This window comes from Coccinella septempunctata, chromosome 1, assembly GCF_907165205.1.
Source record: "Coccinella septempunctata chromosome 1, icCocSept1.1, whole genome shotgun sequence".
NCBI lineage: Eukaryota > Metazoa > Arthropoda > Insecta > Coleoptera > Coccinellidae > Coccinella > Coccinella septempunctata.
Window position 1 is genome coordinate 63,211,084 of NC_058189.1, and position 19,112 is coordinate 63,230,195.

Sequence of the window (19,112 nt, forward strand, 5' to 3'; positions counted from 1 at the left end):
TCACAGAATAGATATCATTCATTAAATTACTATTTAATTGCTTATTTACTTATCGCTTATATTTTAAGAAGGTTTGAACTAATACGATAACAATAAACATTCGAAAAGGTGTTGATTGAACAGATATTTTCCGGAGATTCCCATGATAATCTTATCGGTCTACGATCCCATTTTCAATAAAATATGTTTTCTATGTATCGTAGTGAAGTAAAGAAAAATAATATTTTCAAAACAACAAAATAAATAAAGTCTAATTTACTTTTCTCAGATATTGTATAGGCATAAATGGTTTGATATACGAATGCGATAAATTCCAAGAATATCAAATTGCTTCTAGGAGTATCAGATTCCCCAAAGGAGCAAGTTCACAGTTTTGATATATCGCAAAATATGTAACAAAGGACTTCAATATTTGGCATAATACCATGCCTTCTGAAACAGAAGTTTATTCGTCATGGGTAAGCATAATATCCTAGAGTTGAGCTTAATTATTATAATATTTATTGCAGGTGGGGTTGGCATATGTCTTCAACCTCATTGTAGGCACAGGTGCCCTAACGTTACCTGAAGGGTTTGCTAGTGCTGGATGGTTCTTGAGTACAGTTCTATTAGTACTTCTTTGTTTCATCAGTTTTGTATGTGTAACATTTGTCATTGAGAGCATTGCATGTGCAAATGCAACTATTCGTTGGCATCATATTCAATCTCACAAGATTGATGTAAGTGTTCCCTCTGTTTTTTTGTTGAATCCTAGTGAATTGCCTATTTGTAGGAGAGTGAAAATGAGGTATCGGAATCTGATCAGGATAATGTAAATGAAGAAACAGCTATAATGTCTGTCAATAATGGTCGAACTAGAAGGAAAGACTATAACTTAAATACCAAAGTAGAACTCTGTGAAATGTCTGATGTATTTATGAATAAGACTGTACGCATTCTATTTTATGCGGTTTTATGTATTTATTTATTAGGGGATTTATCGATCTATACCGCTGCCCTATCTAAAACATTAGTAGATCTCTCATGTGATACATCTAATGATACTTTTTTTAATACTGAGAGATGCTGGTCCAATTTTGAGTTTTACAAAATTGATGTTTATCGGATGTATGTTTTACTCATAGCTCTCTTGATAGGTCCATTTACTTATTTCAACATTCAGAAAACTAAATATTTACAAATGTGTACTCTCATGATGAGGTGGACTGCTTTTGTCATAATGATAAGCCTTGCAGTTTTCAGAATATCTGAATATGGTCCACAAGGTCATCCAAGCGCTTCCAATATAAAAGGTATTCCAACTCTTATTGGTTCTAGTGTTTATAGCTTTATGTGTCATCATTCAATTCCCAACTTGATAGCTCCATTCTCTAACAAACAACATATCTCATTGAAAATGGGGATAGATATGATCATGATATGTGTTTTTTATATTTTATTATCTATAACAGGCGTTTTTGCCTTTCAGAATGTTCAAGATTTATATACACTGAATTTCATTCCAGAACATGCCAACCATTCAACGTTTTTTATGAATACTATATATTATTTTCTCGGGGCTTTTCCCTTATTCACCCTGTCTACATCATTCCCTATTATTGCCATAACTTTGCAGAACAACCTGAAGAGTTTGGTGCTAGATAGGAATACAACATATGGATTTTTTGTAAGACGGATTTTCTTTCCAACAATTGTCATCTTACCTCCAGTGCTTATATCTCTTACAACTCACGATTTGAAAAAATTAGTTGAAGTTACAGGCTCTTATCCTGGAGTTTTTGTGCAATACATTTTTCCGGTGATTTTGGCACATTCTGCAAGGAAATTTTGCAGGAGGACGTTTGGAAATGTGGAAAACACATTTGCCAGTCCTTTTAAGGGTAATTTCTGGTTCGTTTTAGTACTTGCGTGGGCAGTGGTTTGTATGGGATTCGAAACTTATAATTTTATTGTGAAGTATACATGACTCCAATGAAAACTAGAAATATTTTGTGTGAGATTATATATACATATATATTAATATATATTTTTCATAGTTTCTCAAGTTTTTCATTTTTGAAAACTATGACGTGTTCAAATCATAAACTGAAGGGTAATCTGTAGACGACGTAGTGGTGAGAACAGGCAAAACTTATTATTTGACTGTTCGAGGATGACTCGTTTTAGTTGGGACATCCTGTATATTTCAAGCTGTAAAAAAAGTGTTTCTTGGGAAAAAAACAAAAATCTTTCTTCGGTCCACTTGTTATTTCTTTATTCAGCTCATCTTGAAATTTTCAAAACATGTTTGTCATAACCATCAACATCAAATCTCCACTCCAATAACGATCCAAAAGTAATCAAAATCAATTTTCATATTTTTGTTTACACAGCCGTCTTTATCATGCACTAAATTCCGATAAAAAATAATTGTTCCTTATTTTGGTGAAATTAAGAACTACAGTGTTCGCTAATTGTCAGTCACTAGTTTTCCAATTGTTCAAACTATTTTCTATGAGATATTGAATGTACAATTTTTGTTACATAAAAGTTGATACACATATTGAAGTACAACAACTATATTAGGGGGAGAAGTAATTTAAATAATAACAAAATACACTATATATATTCCAAAATTGGTAAAGATATTTTACAAATGTTCTTTCCGTTCAAAGTCCTTCAAACAGGGTTTTCATTCAGTTCAACGTTCATAATCTTCTCATAAACTTGCCTCATTTTCCATTCAACAAACATAGATAAAATTTTACTTTAAACATCGTTCATAAACTGGGAATGAGCTGCTTTGACCCTGCAACAAACGTTTGATATTGTAAAACTTCTATTGGTCAGCTGTCCAAAAGAATGAGCAACAGATGAGATCCAGAAAAAAACTTAGAGAAGCCGCACTTTTGACATACCAATGGGGAATTCTCAATTTGGGTTATTATCAAATATGCAAGATCAACTTTATGATTATGAGTTCCACTGATGAATTTCTCAAATTCGCTGCAAATATGGGGTTTCTCATGCACAAACTGGCAACAGTGCTGACAGTTCTGAATTACAACTGTCAAAGTATGAGGTTATATGTTGTCAACCAAAGATTGAACTCAAACTTGAGTAACCAAATATCAGCTGGAGATTTTCAAGCATTGAATTCTAAAAGAGTGCAATGTTTTCAGGAAGCCATCTTCCCCTATATAATCAACTTTTACCAATCTGTTGTCCTTGACTAGCGACGTAATCGCTAATAAGTCGATGTTGCCAAATGGTGAATCAGAAACAAAGTCCATGTAATTTTAAATCCCCATATTTATTTTTTCTTCTGAGTACATATAAGTTTTCAAGGAAAAGTTGCAATGATATGTTTGAAATGAAAAGTTCATTAGATATTTCATAAAAAATACTTAATTTTGTCTGAAAGAGAATTCCCCATTTTGACATTCTTTTTAGCGAGATCTGAATGAAGGAAAAACCAAAATTTTTTGCCAATTCAAAATTTGTCCAGATATGTTGTGAAAATTTTTGATAACTCACCTATTGTACAAAGTTTGACTGCTGGAGTTGCCCATAAGGGATTGTAGTATGTTCACTACGCCCATATCCTTGAGCCGATTTTGTCTCTCCGTAACGCCTGGTTCGCCCTTTCGTGCTAAATTTTGTATGCAAAAAACCGACGTTTCCTGAAGGCATACAGCAGGATGACTCATAAAAGCAATGACCTTTTTTAGGATGTCTTCATTCATCATGATGTGATCCCGTGCTCTGTCCCCATCCGCTATATTACCCAAAATGCACAAAGCTTGCTCTTTTATCTCTGGTGCATGAGCGCTTTCTAAGACAAAAACTATTCCTTGCATGATCTGTACGCCATGCAAAGCCATTATGGCATCGGTGTGTGGCCTGGGTGACACTAAATTCCTGAGAAGACCAAGCGTCTTCATTATCACCCTAGGGTCTGGGTCATCCAATAATCTGTAAAATATAAGAATCAGATTAAACAAATGATAAAGAAAAAAAAAATTAGTTCTAAACTTACCGAAAGACCTTATCTGTTCCCAAAGAATTTAATATGGATGATTTTACTCTTTGTTCAGCCTGAAATGCTAGATTCATCAATGCCCAAATGCCGTTCAAACGAATAGAAGGTTCCGGTTTAGTTACCAGCTCAGCGAGTATTGTGATAATACCCTGCTGCACCATTGGTTCCTTAGCAGGGGAAAATTCCAGCAGCAGATTACACAAAGCTGAAGATGCAGCTGTCAGAAGTTCTGTTGAGGAGTAATCTGGAAGAAAACGCTCATCATAATTTTAATGCAAAATCTAAACAACTAAACAATTTTGTTCTCAAAACACTTCATTCACTACTAATTCAGAAGATTTAAAACGCAGAAAAAAGTGAATAAAAAATTTGATTCAAAATATCTGATGCTTACCGATTAAGATGGGCATTAGAAGCTTCCAAACAGAATGATCTTGAAAAGTTGTGCGGAGTTGTTGGACAGATCTACTCAGGGAATGTAGACATCTCACAGCAGCCAAAATTATGTCTTTATTTTCGTCTTGTAGCCCTTCCATGATTTTCTCCATCAAGCATTTAGTATCGATTATTCTTTTACGTATATCTTCATCGTTGGCAGCTAAGGAAGCAAATACCCTGAAATTTAAGTTTATATAGTGAAATATAAGCTCAATTCCATTCAAATGGATGATTATAAGAGAGATAACTGCATTTACCTGAATGCAGCCTGTCTTGCAGCCACACTCTGGCAATTCAACAAATCAACCATGGCAGCGACCAGTTGATTACTTATAGCAGCTATTTTCTGTAGCTCACTGTCGACTTCAGTCAAATATGCCAAGGCATCAGCAGCCACTGCCCTATGTAGTTCTAAATTGTCAATCTGAGTGAGTAATGAAAATCTATGAGAATAAATATATTGCACGTGTTCGAACAAGAAGCTTGACTGATACTATCAATAAATATGAAGTATTAGATTGATACATACAAGTAATTCATTTCTAATTACATCATGAAATGGTATACTTACTTGGCAGAGCTGTACTAAGCAAGACAATGTCCTATACGTAATTATAGGATCATTAGCAGGAATAGCTCCCGCTCTATGTAAATTAGTCAAACATCTGGCTGCCTCCAACTGCATTTCAATAGGTCTGTATCTGCATATTAAAGTAGAGAGCAATTTGGGTATGTTAGAATCATTATATTCAGTGTTCGCAATTTGAAAAGCTACTGATGGGTTATTGTAACTCATTGCCGCCAAACAAGTGATAACTGGTATTCGTACTGAAGTACTTGGAACAGTCAAGAGAGAAGCCAATATTAAGGGGGCTCCTGCTGTACAAAGGTTGTTCTGTTCAGTTACAGTTTTACATGCAGCACCCAAGATTGTAGCAACACATTCTTGCCTCAGAGTATTCTCTTTCAGACCAGCAAAACTTAGCAGTTTTTGTAAACGTTTCAGAGTATATTTATTCAACGAAGTAGTATCTTGTTGCGACAGTGTTCTTAAACAGCATAAGCATGCGTCCACTAGCTTGGAATTTTCTTCATCCAATAAGTCAAGGAGCAGTTGGATTGCTCCAGATTTCAGTAATAATTCAATGTGATCATCAGTTCCTTTTGCTAAGGATCCAAGGGTCACAGCTGCTTCTATCCTGACGTTAATTCTAACATTGCTGTCTCTCAGCAGTTGCATCAAACGAGGAACAATTCCTTGTGCTATAACACTCTCTTTTTGCCGATTTGATCCAATCACGGTGTTTTTTATACATAATATAGAACCCAAGCATACTGTTGGATCAGATGAATATAGGTCATCGATGTAGAATCGAGTATTCTCAACATTCTGAAATATAAAATAATCCTGTATATTTTGAAGGTGAATCAGGTTATTCTTACCATAAAAGCCGAAAATGGTTTCATTTTCAAAATGATTCACGACACTACATAAATTAAAACATCAATATTCTACAAATATCTATAAATATATTATGATAAAAATATGAGTGGATTTCAGGATTGAAATTAAAACCTCAAATTTTTAAATGAATGATTTTTTTATAATGAAAATTATGTCGCCTCGCCTTCACTACCGTTACGGAGTTTCTATGACCCCTGAAAAAATGTCGAGTTTTTCCAAAATAAAGTTTCTTAAATATTATTAAAAATTATGCTTTCAATAAAAAAGTTATTGTGGAATAATTTTAGTCCGAAAAACACCTTTTCAATGGTGACTACCAAAAAAAATAAGTAAAAAACCTCTATAATTTTGACTTTTAAAATTTGACATGTGCTCATAATGTCAAAATAATAAACTTACCAGCAAAGATTTTTTGCTTACCAGCGGTGATTTGAAAATTTTTATCACATGAATGGCTCATATTGCTCATAGTCAAGAAATTTAATTTTAATAAATTGGACTCCAGGAAATGCAAAACACATAAATCAAAATGAATCTACTTTTCAAATTTCTAGTTATAGGTACGATACTAAACTGAAAGTCTTGAATAATATAATGTATACCAACTATTTCAGTCTCAATTCTCGTAAATTGTTCTGGATCAAAAGTATTGGAGTTGAGTGATAAGTTTCCGACAATACGCAAACAAGGTAATACTCAATGGCTAGTAATGTTTTATGCCCCCTGGTGCGGCCACTGTAAACGACTTGAACCTGTTTGGGCACAGGTTTCCCAGGCTCTGTATAGAACAAATCTCAGGGTTGGTAGAATAGATTGTACTCGATTCACATCTATAGCTTCTGAATTCTCAATTAGTGGCTTTCCCACTATTAAATTGTGAGTTGAACAGAGATCATTGTCATCATTTTATTTGAATCTTTTCTTTCAAATTCTAGTATAACATCTGATAACGATTTCACTTACCATGGTGACCGAAACAAGGAAGACATAATAAATTTTGCATTGAGAATGGCTGGTCCCCCTGTTCAACAAGTCACTAGGCCAGAAAGCTTAGCAAATTTGAAAGGCATGAATCAGCTGTTTTTTATGTATGTGGGGGATCAGGAAGGTCCTTTGTGGGACTCGTTCAATAATGTTGCAACTAAAATGCAACCACATAGTTTCTTTTATGTAACAACTAAAGAAATAGCTGGTTCTCATGTCAATATCTCCAGGGATTTGCCTGCTGTTTTTGTACACAAGGATAATCTTCATTATTTTTATTCAAGTAAGTGCAATGAATGTGTGTTCATCAAGTTAGACTTTGAATTATTTCCTATCTATTTATTCTAATTTTTCAGTTGACATGAACTCAAGTGATCCAGATCACCTCAATAACACAATGTATAATTGGATCAATGAGGAACGCTTTGCAACATTCCCTAAAATCACCAGAGGCAACATCAACGAAATCCTTCAGACCAAGAAGTACATTGTTCTTGCTGTAGTTGAAGAGGACAAAGCTCATGAAGTACCACAGGATATGTTGAGATTTCGAAATATGGTAGAGTCGGTAATCTCTAAAAATCGTGAGAAATACCACAGGTACTTCCAATTTGGATGGGTAGGAAATCCGGAGTTAGCAAACAGTATTGCAATGAAAGTACTGCCTTTACCCTATCTGTTGGTTCTCAACAGTACTACTAATCACCATCATATACCTGAGGAGGAAGATGCTCTTCAAATGACGACAGAGTATTTGGAGGACTTCCTGGAGAGAATTCATAACCAATCAGCACCCGTATGTAGTAAAAAAGATTTGTTTCTGAATTGTTGTGTTCATAAAACTCTTCTAGGTATATGGGGGAAACAGTCTCATTGTAAGGTTGTATAGGACATATTTTGAGGCGAGAACTTCATTGTCAGACATGTGGAGGGGTAACCCAGTTTTAACAACTGTTCTTTTCGGTTTGCCACTTGGATTTCTTTCCCTGATTTTGTATTCAATTTGTTGTGCCGATATTTTGGATGCGGATGAGGATGAAGAAGAAGGTGAGTGTTTTAATGAAGTTTTTCTTGACTCAGTTTCAAGTAGTCAAGCCGAAACTAAATTAGTGTTTAATAATATAATCATCTTTGTTTCAGAATTACTACATGAGAAGAAAGAATAAGTGTGAAGAAGTGTTTTTTAGAACAGGTAACTTTATATGGATGCTCTATTTCTTGATTTTACCAAGTAGTACTTGGTATGTGTAGCTAATCTGTAATGCTCTTACTGTACTGAATTTTAGAATTCCTCCAGATAATTTTAATCAACCAAAAACATTTTACTTATAAGTCCCTAGTATTGCTATTGAGGGTAATTTTATGTCGCCATATTTTTTTAAATATTATTTATTGAATTTATACCAAGAATATTTTATTTTATGCTCAGTGCTTTCAAAACCAATCCAAAAAAAGCTGTTGAAGATAAATGGAAAAGAAAACATTCACCTTGCTTGATCCAACTTCGAAAAATGTGTGATGATTTTGCAAAACTTGCCACATCTTCATCATTTTAACATTCACATGTATCAGTGTCTCATACTTATTACAATAGCTTTCAAATTAGTTGATCTTCACTTAAGGGTCATTTGCAGTGTTGTCAAATTGTAAGCAAAGGTAATATAGGGAGTCAAGCTTCTGAACTGACACAACAATTATACTCAAAATAACAGGAAATTTGAAACTCATTACTCATAACTTGAGGGGGGAAATGAGAGTTATGGTTTCAAAATATTCAACAGTGATTTAACAACCAAAATTTTCTCTTGCACTGTTATGTACTGATCTCACACAAGAATTGTTTAATTTTTTTTTATTGAATTTTAGTGTTTTTGTTAATTGTTGTTCACAAAATAAACCAATCAAAAAACTTAAGACTTCATTCCTGTATCCTAATCATGGAGTGCATTAGAAAAAATATAAATAGCACATTAATTCAATGGTAATCATATTCCATAAGAACATTGCCCTTATACAAGAGAATGGCTTTCTGAAGGAGTGTGGTATATATTTGACCATGAGCCAATATATACAAAGCAGGATGCACCTAAATATAAATATTTTTGGTAATTCATTCAAGGTTCAAGTACGTTTTGATAGTCAACATGAAATAATTAGAAAAGGTTTATTAAATGAGTAGTAACAGATAAATTAGCACTTCAATCTTTTCGAACAAAGCATATAGTTAAATAATTAAAAATCATCATCATCAGAATCAATAGCAGCTCTCCTCCTATCAAATTTCACCGAGGTCTTATTAGATTGTGTCGAAGCAATACTTTCTAACAGTTGTATTAGTTCAGGTTCGCTAATTTTTTGAGCTATACGACCGCTTCTTGCCATGTTCAAGAGCATTGCCTCAACCATTTGTCCTTTTTCAGGTTTCCCAAGTAGAAGAGTATTTACTGGAAAATAAGCCTCTTTTCAACTCCGACCTGGAGGGGTTATTGTGAGATAACTTACACCTCGCTCGTGCTTGCTGATCCAAAATTTGGGAGAGAATTGCATGTTTGGTTTCTTCTTTAGCTTGTTCTTGCTTAGCTCTCTGGGCCTCAGCATCTCCACCTTCTTTCTGGAAAATGAAGAAATTGTTCATATATACATAGCGTCCCCTGTTTCGTACTAACGCTATATTGAGATTGCAGTTGGGCTAATCTCTGATTCCGTATTCTTTCGAGTTCAGCGTCTTCCATAATTAATATTTTTATTATATTTTCCACTCGATAGGATTATTAATAAAATGGGTTGAGGTTATCTGTCATTTTATGTCTTTATGTCATTTTAAATAGGATCATAAAAGAGAAAAAACTTCGTTTCGAGAGGGAGTAGAAAATGAATTCTAGTAACGATAAATGATAAAAAAGCAATCATCTGGAAAAAATTATCAATCTTTGGAAAAAAGTTTCTAATATTCTGTGAAATTTATTGCTGTCTGTTCTCTTCTCTGTCCCTGGTGTATTTTTATCCTATTCTATGAATACCTTTTAATGATGCGGATGTTAAACTGGAATTTCTGTTGACAGTTTTATAAAAATTTTGCTTTTATGTGAGTAAAAATTGTTATAAGTGAATATAGTTTCAAAAATTTTCTCATCTCCATTATTTTCAGTGATTTGTGAAATCGGCGATAACCTGTAATTGCAGTTAAAGATTTATTATCGTAATGTAAGTGATGATATCAAATAACACCACATATAAGTTGAGATCTTCGAAAACCTCATCCGAAATCTGCAATTTTGAACAAAGTAATGCAGAAAATGGTGAGAGCAATGAGCTGGACTGGGATTTCTCAGAAACCAATAACCGAAGCCAAGGTTACTTGAGGGAAGGAAGATTCCGAAACTCTTCCTCTAGAAGCCGAATAACTGAGTTTCGTCCCTCTACCTGGGCGACTGAGCGTAAGGGATTCAGATCTAGAGGGACAGTTTCTCGGAGTAGGAATGAAAGAGAAGGTTTAAACTCCTTCAGAAAATATGACTCTACAAGTAGAAATGCAGATACTGTCGGTGAGTTGGTTTAGTTGATACTTTAGTCATTCTTTTTATGCTGAGCGTCTGTATCGTCTTGTGGAAATCAAAATTTGCTAGCATTGTTCTTAGTTTGGTTCAGAACCGTCATGACTGACAGCACGAATAGATCTTATAATGAACCTTTAAAATGGATTCATGTTGAATCTATTTATGCAGTTTTAAATCACATTATGAACAAGGGTATTATGAAAGTTGAAATGATCTTGAATCTCAAAAATACCTGATTTAATATGGTGCAATATTAGGTTAAAAACTACTGAATTTCTGATGAATGCGAACTATTTATGAATCATCTTTTTCGTCAGATATTTATCGTTATGTTTTCACTACAGGTAATTCACATCATGGAAAATTTTACGAAAATGAAAAAAAAGGAGAAATAAAATTGAATTTGCCAGAAGATACTAGAATTTCAAAGTTGTTGCGGCGTTTGAGTATGGAAACTGATCAGAATAATTCGTTAATGATTTCGAAAAAACTACTTGAGGTTCTCCTGTTGCCAGATAATGCTCCTTATATCAGAAAAGCTTTTCATATACTGGGGGAATCCATGTTTGAAATTCTCGAAGTTTCACCAGGGCTCCAGTCCAAAAAACAGGCAGCTCGGGCCCTAGGAAGAATGGGTTACATAATGGGACAAGAAAATGATTTTGAGCGATATCAAAATTGGCTATTTGCCAAGATGGCTACATCATACGAGGACATGCAGATTTTACTTGTAGAGACTTTCAAAGAAACACTTATGTTTGAAAATAAACTTCCTGTCATACAAGAACATGTTGACAACCTATTCAGGAACTTGGTGTCAATTATAGAAAACACAGAAAGTGCTCCCATCTTCAAAGTAACCTTAGATGTGCTAGTGACAGTCGTGGAGATATATCCAGACAATTTTTTTCCTTTCTTCAGGGATACGATAGACCTTCTTTTTGGATGGCATGTGGACCACACCCAACCTTTATCTACCATAGAATTCATCTCTACAAATTTGCAGAGGATTCCTAAACATTTCCAGTTCAATTTGGAGTTTTCTCTCAATCTGATCGAGAACTTTTTAGAAGACATTGTGAATTATTCAAAACAACTATCTGAAACTGGCGATAGTTCATTTTTGGAACACATAACAGTCCTGGTATTGGCCATGAATACCATTTTGAGATGTCTTGATAAATGTATCAGTCCGAATGAGAACAAGGTTGTTAGGCCAGATTTGATCAGCAGTCTCGTGGCGCAAATAATAAAGACCACTTCGGAAGCACTAGAATCATACATCCCGGAGAATCTGACTATTGCAACCAATGACTGTGTCGCAATGCTGCTTACTTTCCTCGAAACCAAAACTCAAACTTTAGTCAATTCTGTCAACAATCTTGTAGAATCAGAGTTGTCTCTTGCAAACGAATTCACCGAGTTTACTATTGTTTCAATGTTAATTTTCATATCGAAGATTCTCAAGGAACTCTCTGCTAATCTTCCTGTGAAGTTGATTGAAAAATTGGTTGGACCTAAGTCGGAACTCATGAAACTACGTTTATCTCCATTCCAGGATATTCAAAAGTCTGTTATGTTGGTTTATCAGGCGTTGTTGAGTTTGAAGAATGTCTCCTTAGTTCAGGAGGCTTACAGATACGTCTTGGGAGATTTTGAGACAGTCTATAGAAAAATTTTCCCTGGTTGTAAACCATTCACTGAAAATAATCCATTTGAGGAAAGTGATGTTGCTGAATATTCCGAAAGGGATGCTGAAAATTTGGTAATATTCCTATTGCGCTGTTTGTCCCAACTGGCCAATGCAAGTTCCATAATTGTTATGTGGGCACTTAAACCGAGTATTTTAGAGCTTGTGGCTGTACATCTCTTGCCCTACGATCAAACTCTAGCTCATAATTATCCAGATGTTCAGTTCGGACTCATGTACCTTCTGTTCTCCCATTGCCGATGCTACAACCACTACATTTCCACATCCTCGTTATTGAGTAGAACCGAAGATAGTTCAAATCTAACCAGATTCTCCATCACGGACGGCTCCAAAGACGATGTACCTCATTCATCGCCGAATTCAGGTAATTTCACCATAATTTTGGATGTCATTCATAAGACCTTGAACTCTGATTCTGGACATGAAGTCGTTCTGCTCACTCTGAAATGGATAAAGGATGTTTTGTGCAAATCAGAGGTGTATCTCATAAATATTTACAACAAGCAGAATTTCGTGTCCATAACTGAGGTACTTGTGAAGTGCGGTTATAACTTGAATCAGGACATAGCCTTGCACGTTTGCGAGAATCTGAACAAACTTTTGAGTTACAAACATTTACCTTGGAGCAACACGTTTTTGATCAACGTCAGCGATCTATGCAAACTACACATGAATTCTAATAAGGAAGTGTTGAAATCTGCCTATTCGAAATTGGCTTCCCTGATACCTTGGGACGTTGCCGTTGTGGAGTTCAACAAGATCAGTTCGGTGAACAATTCGAAACATCAAAATTCCAGTTCTAAAGACTACAACAGCTACATGATCACCATGGCCCAGTATCTCCATTCTACCGGAGCAATATATAACGATTTATGCTCATCTCAATTCAAAAAATTCATGAGATTTTTGCTTGAACCCGAGAATGAGATGACTACCATCGATTGTTTGGAAGAGGTTTTCACCTCCAGTTTGTGCTTAGATATAGAGTCCCAAATGAACATGGAATTATTTTACGATTTAGGAATCAATTCTAAGAGCGTTCTCCATAATTGGGCCACCCTAGAGGGCGCGCAATTCTGCGTCAACTCGAAGCTGCGAACCCCGCTGGGAAAGCCGAATGAAACCTTCATGAAAATCGAAGGAGCCTTGAATGCCCTCGGAAACGAGTTATTGGCCATCAATAAAGATAAAAATGTGGCGTGTTACAACCAATTCACGAAAATAAGGGTATCTCTGCTGTTGAAATTCATCGAACACCTTGAAAAACGAATTTATAATGCAGCTGAAGGTTGCGCCATAGCCATGCCACAACCGGCTAAACTGGTGAGGACTTTCTTCATTGCGAATGCCAATACGTGCAACGAGTGGTTGACAAGAACTCGTATGGTGATAATACACATAGCACTACATGCCGGCGAATTTAACGCTGTTATCAGGCATGCTCACGCCCTTTTGAAAGAGATGGCGGCTTCAGATAAAATCCAGTCGGCAGAGTTCGAAAGATGTACGATTTTCATGACAATGGCCCTGTTGAATCTGAGAGAAACGGAGGCCATCTACGGTCTTTACGTGTGGTGTAAGAATTTACGAGGAAAGCATGGCAGGAAGTATGGATGGATTAAGTATGCAGGAGAACAATCATCGAAGAAATATGAAACGGCCATTGAAGGCTACAGAAAAATACTCTTGGAAATGGAGTCGAACGTAGACAGTGATGAAGAGGAAGATATGACGAAGATCAATTTAGAAATTAGAAACTTTATACACGACCAAGTGGAAGCTTGCCTGAAAGAGTTCCACCATTGGTTTGACATTTTAACCTGGCACAAGAGTCCGGAGAATAAAGAATTCAACGAGTCCCAACGAAAGTGTTGGTATTATTGCAACGACTGGGAGTGTGCCAGGAGCTTTGCGGAGTTGGAAAGTGGCATACATGAATTATCCGCTTTATCAGAGTGGAACACTGACGAGAAACCTAAAAGTTGGAGTTGCTACAACACCCTTTCAACCGCGGAAAATAACCTATATCGCATCGCCCTTCAGCTGTCATCGAATCACATAACTGAAGATCTAAACGAGAAAATAGACTTGAACCTCAATCTCATTGAGAATTCGATTCAGGAATACCTCGACATAGCTCCCTGTGAGATATTCCAAACTTTCTGTCTGTTACAGTACATAGGAAACGGTTTGAAAAACGTCTATAATAACATACCAGCCAACACAGTTTTCTTGGTATCTGAAAATTTCGAAACCGAGGTCCGCATGATAGATTCTTCTATTCTGAGGAAGATTCTTTGGTGGTCGGAATATTTTGGCAGTATGCAGAATCAAGGTTTCAACTCGTTCTGCAGCAACCTCAGATTGGACATAATAAACAGAGCGAGAAAAGAGAAAAATTTCAATTTGGCCTATCGACAGATCTACAAGTTCTTAGAAGAGAAAGATCTAATTTTGAGCGATCAGGAGCCATTGATGAACAATTTGGCCGTTTCAGTGATCAGTAAGATCTCGGATATAAAGATTTGGACCATGGATACGGCAAGGGCTGTCTCGGAGGTCATCAAACTCCTATACACGAAAGAAGAGAATAAACAGGATATATTCAATTTATGCGCCGCAACTTCTACTTCTATATCGAAACATACGGAATTGTACGGCGGTCCTGAACTGAGAAAAATGAGCAGTAAAATACTTCTCAAGTTGGCGTCTTGGATGCAAAATAACGACATTTCAATAACTGATGTGAATTCTCATCTCGGAAAATTGTTACTTGTTCTCCCAGACATAGCGCTAGTTGATAACAATCCTTCAGGAATAATTCCACTGAACGAAATGGCTATAGGAAAATTGCTTCAGTTTAGCGTACATCAGTGCCTTACATTAGCCAAAGGTTGGAGCTCCTTCGGTACCTGGTGTTATAAGTGGGGTAGGAAAATTTTAGATCACGGTCACAGCTCCACCAACAGTTTAACCGAAGAAGATTGTACTGCCATCAAAAATTTATTACCTGACGATACAAACGAAGAAGAACTTTCGGAAATATTTAAGATTTTGTCGCAAAACCGAAACATAACAGATGAGGAAGATTTAGATTCCAACTCTATAAAAACCTCGGTCATGATAAAGAATCAGTTACAGAACATAAGGCCGCTCCAGAATGCCGAAGATGAGTATCTGGAAGAATTGTTGCAAATATGGAGAAACACGCAGAAGAGGATTTATAACTATTATAATTTAAGCGCCGAAGCTTATTTCAAATATCTTCATCTACTGGCCAATTCAGAAAATATTACGAAGAGTATGGAGTGCACTACTATCACTATAACGTTGAGATTATTGAGGCTCATAGTGCGTTACGCTTTGGAATTGCAAGGTACGTTAGAGGAGGGTCTTAAAGCTACGCCCACCCAGCCTTGGAAAGTGATCATACCTCAGCTGTTCAGTAGGCTGAATCATCCAGAGGCCTACGTGCACCATTGCGTTTCTGATTTGTTGTGCAGAGTTGCCGAAGATGCGCCACATCTCATAACCTTCCCGGCCGTCGTTGGCGCCTTGGAAGGCGGCGTTAAGTTCAATTTCTCCGAGATAACCCTACCCAAAGATTGCCTGTCGCAAGTCATAGAGAAAGACGAGGACGACGATCTCAACGAGAACGAGGACGACGAGAGCGACGTCGAGGAAGTTACCAGCTCTTTGCAATCTTCTTTCAAGGTGTTGGTCGATACCTTGAGCAAGCAAGATCCGGAGACCATCGCTCAGGTGCAACTGTTGGTGAGGGAATTGAGAAGGATCACCTTACTGTGGGACGAACTATGGTTGGGCACTTTGCTACAGCACAGTTCCGAGATAACGAAGAGAGAACAACAGTTGGAATACGAGATAGAGAAGGTGTTGGAAAATCCGAATTTATCGGAGGAGGAGAAGATATCTTTGATCGCCGAAAAACACAGGATCATCATCAAGCCTATAATATTCGTGTTGGAGCAACTTAGAGAAGTAACCTGCGTCGAGCCAGAAACGCCACACGAGAAGATGTTCAAGGAGAAATTTTCCTCCGAAATAGAAACGGTTATAAGGAAATTGAAACAGCCTGAACGTCCGGAGAAGCCCCACCATTCCCTGATGCCGTTGAAGAGTTTACAGAAGAAGTTCCAACAGAAGATACAGAAACGATCGTCCTATTCCTTGAAAATGCAAGAAATCAGTCCGATACTCGCCAATATACGCGACACCATGATAGCCATGCCCGGATTGACCTCGTCGAAAACCACCGTGACCATTTCGCACGTCAGCAACGTCGTGTCGATCCTACCGACCAAGACCAAGCCGAAAAAATTGGTGTTTTACGGGTCGGACGGCCAGACGTACACGTATCTGTTCAAGGGTCTGGAAGACCTGCACCTGGACGAACGTATCATGCAGTTCTTGAACATCGCCAACACGATGATGGCGCAGAACGTGGATCCCACCGGGCAGAACCTGTACAGGGCGAGGCATTACTCCGTGATACCCCTGGGGCCGAGATCGGGTCTCATCAACTGGGTGGAAGGCACCACGCCCGTCTTCTCGCTGTACAAGCGGTGGCAGCAACGCGAGCTCGCGAAACCGAACGCGAAGAACGCGAACGCCGTCGTGCTCCGGCCGTCCGAGCTCTTCTACAACAAGCTGAACCCGCTGCTCGTCGAGCACGGCGTCAAGAACGTGGAGAACAGGAAGGAGTGGCCGCTGATCGCGCTCAAGCAGGTGCTGACGGAGCTGATGGCTGAGACGCCGAGCGACCTGCTGGCCAAGGAGCTCTGGTGCAATTCGATCAGCGCGAGCGACTGGTGGAACGTCACCAAGAGGTACTCGTACTCGGTGGCGGTCATGAGCATAATCGGTTACATAATCGGCCTCGGCGACAGGCATCTGGATAACGTGTTGGTCGACCTGACGAGCGGCGAAGTGGTGCACATTGACTATAACGTGTGCTTCGAGAAGGGGAAGACGCTGAGGGTGCCGGAGAAGGTGCCATTCAGGCTGACGCCGAACATCAGGGACGCCCTAGGTGTTACTGGGATAGAGGTGAGTCTTTCTCTGATTATTTTTTTCTGATTGATTATGAATGGTCTTCATTTGCCTTTTAAATTTTGTATACTGAAGGCCACGGGGCTAATTTTTATGGCCAAGACATTCTAGACTGAGGAATCGACAGAAACTGCATCGGTCCACTCATTGGTCATTCTCTGTTCGGACGTAAATTTATGTTTATGATCTTAAGATAGGTATTCTAGACTTGGAATTCACAGGAATTGTGTTATTTCAATCATTGGCCATCATTAAGCCAATGATCAAGGCAAAAATGCTCGACATTTGATCTGATCATGAACATCATTTCATCCGCCATTTTTAATTCATCTGTAAATTTAGGTTATAAATATCATCAAGACGATGTAGATGTGGAATGTTTTGAAGAAATGTATTTCTCATTGACTAGAGTGCAAATATAGACCGACGATCATAACAAAAACAGACTATTCTTGGTCGTTATCGGTTCTAACGCAAATTTTGGGTAATGTTCATAACAGAATGATTCTAAACTTTTTGTCTTATGATGGATCCACCCTGTCATTGACCACTATTGATTTAAATGCAAATTTTGGCCAATAATGATGACAAGTACGTTCTACGCTTGGAATTTGTTGAAAAATGCATCTCTCCAACGTTCTAGGTATGAAAAAATGCAGTGGTCATTGGCCACTAATGATTCGACTGTATATAGACCAAAGTTCAATAACAAAGGCTAGTCTAGACTTTGCCATTATCAATTAAAACGCAAATATAGGCCAATGATCATAGTAGAATAATTCTAGACTTCTTGTCTGATAGTAAATTCATCCCATCATTGACCACTTGAATTAAATACAAATTTTATCAATGATAACAATTACGTTCTCGGCTTAGAAATCATTGAAAAAAAGCATTCGTCATTGACCAATATTGATTGGAGAGCAAATATAGACCAATGATCATAACAAAGGTAGAGTAGACAATTCAAACGCCAGTTTAGGTCAATGATCATAGCAGAATGATTGACTTCCTCTAGTCGTGGGCCACTATTGATTCAAATGCAAATTTTGGGCATGAATGATAACAAATACAGCGCTCTGATCATTGGCCACTATTCGCTTGAATTCGGCTGCATATAAAGACCAAGGATCATAACAAAGGCAGGCTCGACTTGGCCATTATCGATTCAAATGCATATGATGCCCAATGACCATGATAGAATGATTCTAGACTCTATGTCTGCTAATGATCATGATCATTGACTACCATTGAATTAAATGGAAATTTTGGCCATTAATATGAATTCGTTCTAGGCTTAGAATTTGTTGAAAAAATGCATTGGCCAATATTAATCGCTTGCAATTATAGACCAAGGATCATAAAGGCAGATTAGACTAGGCGATTATCAATTCAAAGGCAAATTTAGACCAATGATCATAGTTGGATAATGGGGAATTCTTCTCAATTTGGGTTATCACAGCATATGCAAGTTTAAACTGAATAATTATGAGTTTCATTAATACATTTTTCAAATGCACCGCGGAAACTATTCAAAATCATTCTTTAAATATGAGGCTTTGAAATTTAAATCGCTTCGTTTCTAGTTTACGATTTGGCAACAGCGCCTACTAGAAAATAAAAAGAACAATGATTTGTTTATAAAATAACAGCTGTTGATTTATAGCCATCATAAGGCGCGTACTCACTACCGAGCCTCAACAGCAACCGGCCATAAAATTTTACGACCTTCCTCGTTCGTCGCAGACTTCATGGATAGCCATCTTCGTCTATCTCATCAAGATAGTGTATTTGTTGTCCTTTGTTATCAACGCATATTTCAGTCAATGTTACCAACTTGTGCAATAGAAACGAAACGCTTTAAAT

General features: G+C 37.2%; 5 protein-coding genes across 5 annotated transcripts in view; 3 read left to right on the forward strand and 2 right to left on the reverse strand.

Moving 5' to 3' along the window:
- The first annotated feature begins 89 nt into the window (after nt 1–89).
- LOC123323002 (transmembrane protein 104 homolog) lies at nt 90–2,038 on the forward strand. Its single transcript, XM_044911168.1, has 3 exons — nt 90–458; nt 510–719; nt 773–2,038. The coding sequence occupies exons 1-3, from the start codon at nt 426–428 to the stop codon at nt 1,964–1,966; spliced, it is 1,437 nt and encodes a 478-aa protein (XP_044767103.1). The 5' UTR covers nt 90–425; the 3' UTR covers nt 1,967–2,038.
- Nucleotides 2,039–2,232: 194 nt separating this feature from the next.
- On the reverse strand, nt 2,233–6,117 carry LOC123323001 (armadillo repeat-containing protein 8-like). The gene is made up of 7 exons (XM_044911167.1): nt 5,903–6,117; nt 5,031–5,849; nt 4,717–4,883; nt 4,416–4,636; nt 4,019–4,265; nt 3,517–3,954; nt 2,233–2,788 (listed from the first exon to the last, which is right to left on the reverse strand). The coding sequence occupies exons 1-7, from the start codon at nt 5,924–5,926 to the stop codon at nt 2,749–2,751; spliced, it is 1,956 nt and encodes a 651-aa protein (XP_044767102.1). The 5' UTR covers nt 5,927–6,117; the 3' UTR covers nt 2,233–2,748.
- Nucleotides 6,118–6,296: 179 nt separating this feature from the next.
- LOC123323003 (protein disulfide-isomerase TMX3) lies at nt 6,297–8,572 on the forward strand. The gene is made up of 6 exons (XM_044911169.1): nt 6,297–6,484; nt 6,539–6,800; nt 6,860–7,191; nt 7,265–7,704; nt 7,760–7,955; nt 8,049–8,572. The coding sequence occupies exons 1-6, from the start codon at nt 6,454–6,456 to the stop codon at nt 8,072–8,074; spliced, it is 1,287 nt and encodes a 428-aa protein (XP_044767104.1). The 5' UTR covers nt 6,297–6,453; the 3' UTR covers nt 8,075–8,572.
- Nucleotides 8,573–9,058: 486 nt separating this feature from the next.
- LOC123314728 (programmed cell death protein 5) lies at nt 9,059–9,783 on the reverse strand. The gene is made up of 3 exons (XM_044900045.1): nt 9,575–9,783; nt 9,411–9,519; nt 9,059–9,352 (listed from the first exon to the last, which is right to left on the reverse strand). Exons 1-3 carry the CDS (start codon nt 9,638–9,640, stop codon nt 9,141–9,143), a joined length of 387 nt encoding a protein of 128 aa, XP_044755980.1. The 5' UTR covers nt 9,641–9,783; the 3' UTR covers nt 9,059–9,140.
- A 77-nt stretch (nt 9,784–9,860) lies between these two features.
- LOC123319378 (serine/threonine-protein kinase SMG1) overlaps nt 9,861–19,112 on the forward strand; it is a 55,293-nt gene continuing 46,041 nt past the window's right edge. Inside the window, exons 1-3 of the mRNA XM_044906299.1 lie at nt 9,861–9,993; nt 10,057–10,453; nt 10,810–17,243. Of these exons, the coding sequence (XP_044762234.1) occupies nt 10,120–10,453; nt 10,810–17,243 (6,768 nt within the window). The 5' untranslated portion in view covers nt 9,861–9,993; nt 10,057–10,119. The remainder of the gene's footprint in view (nt 9,994–10,056; nt 10,454–10,809; nt 17,244–19,112) is intronic.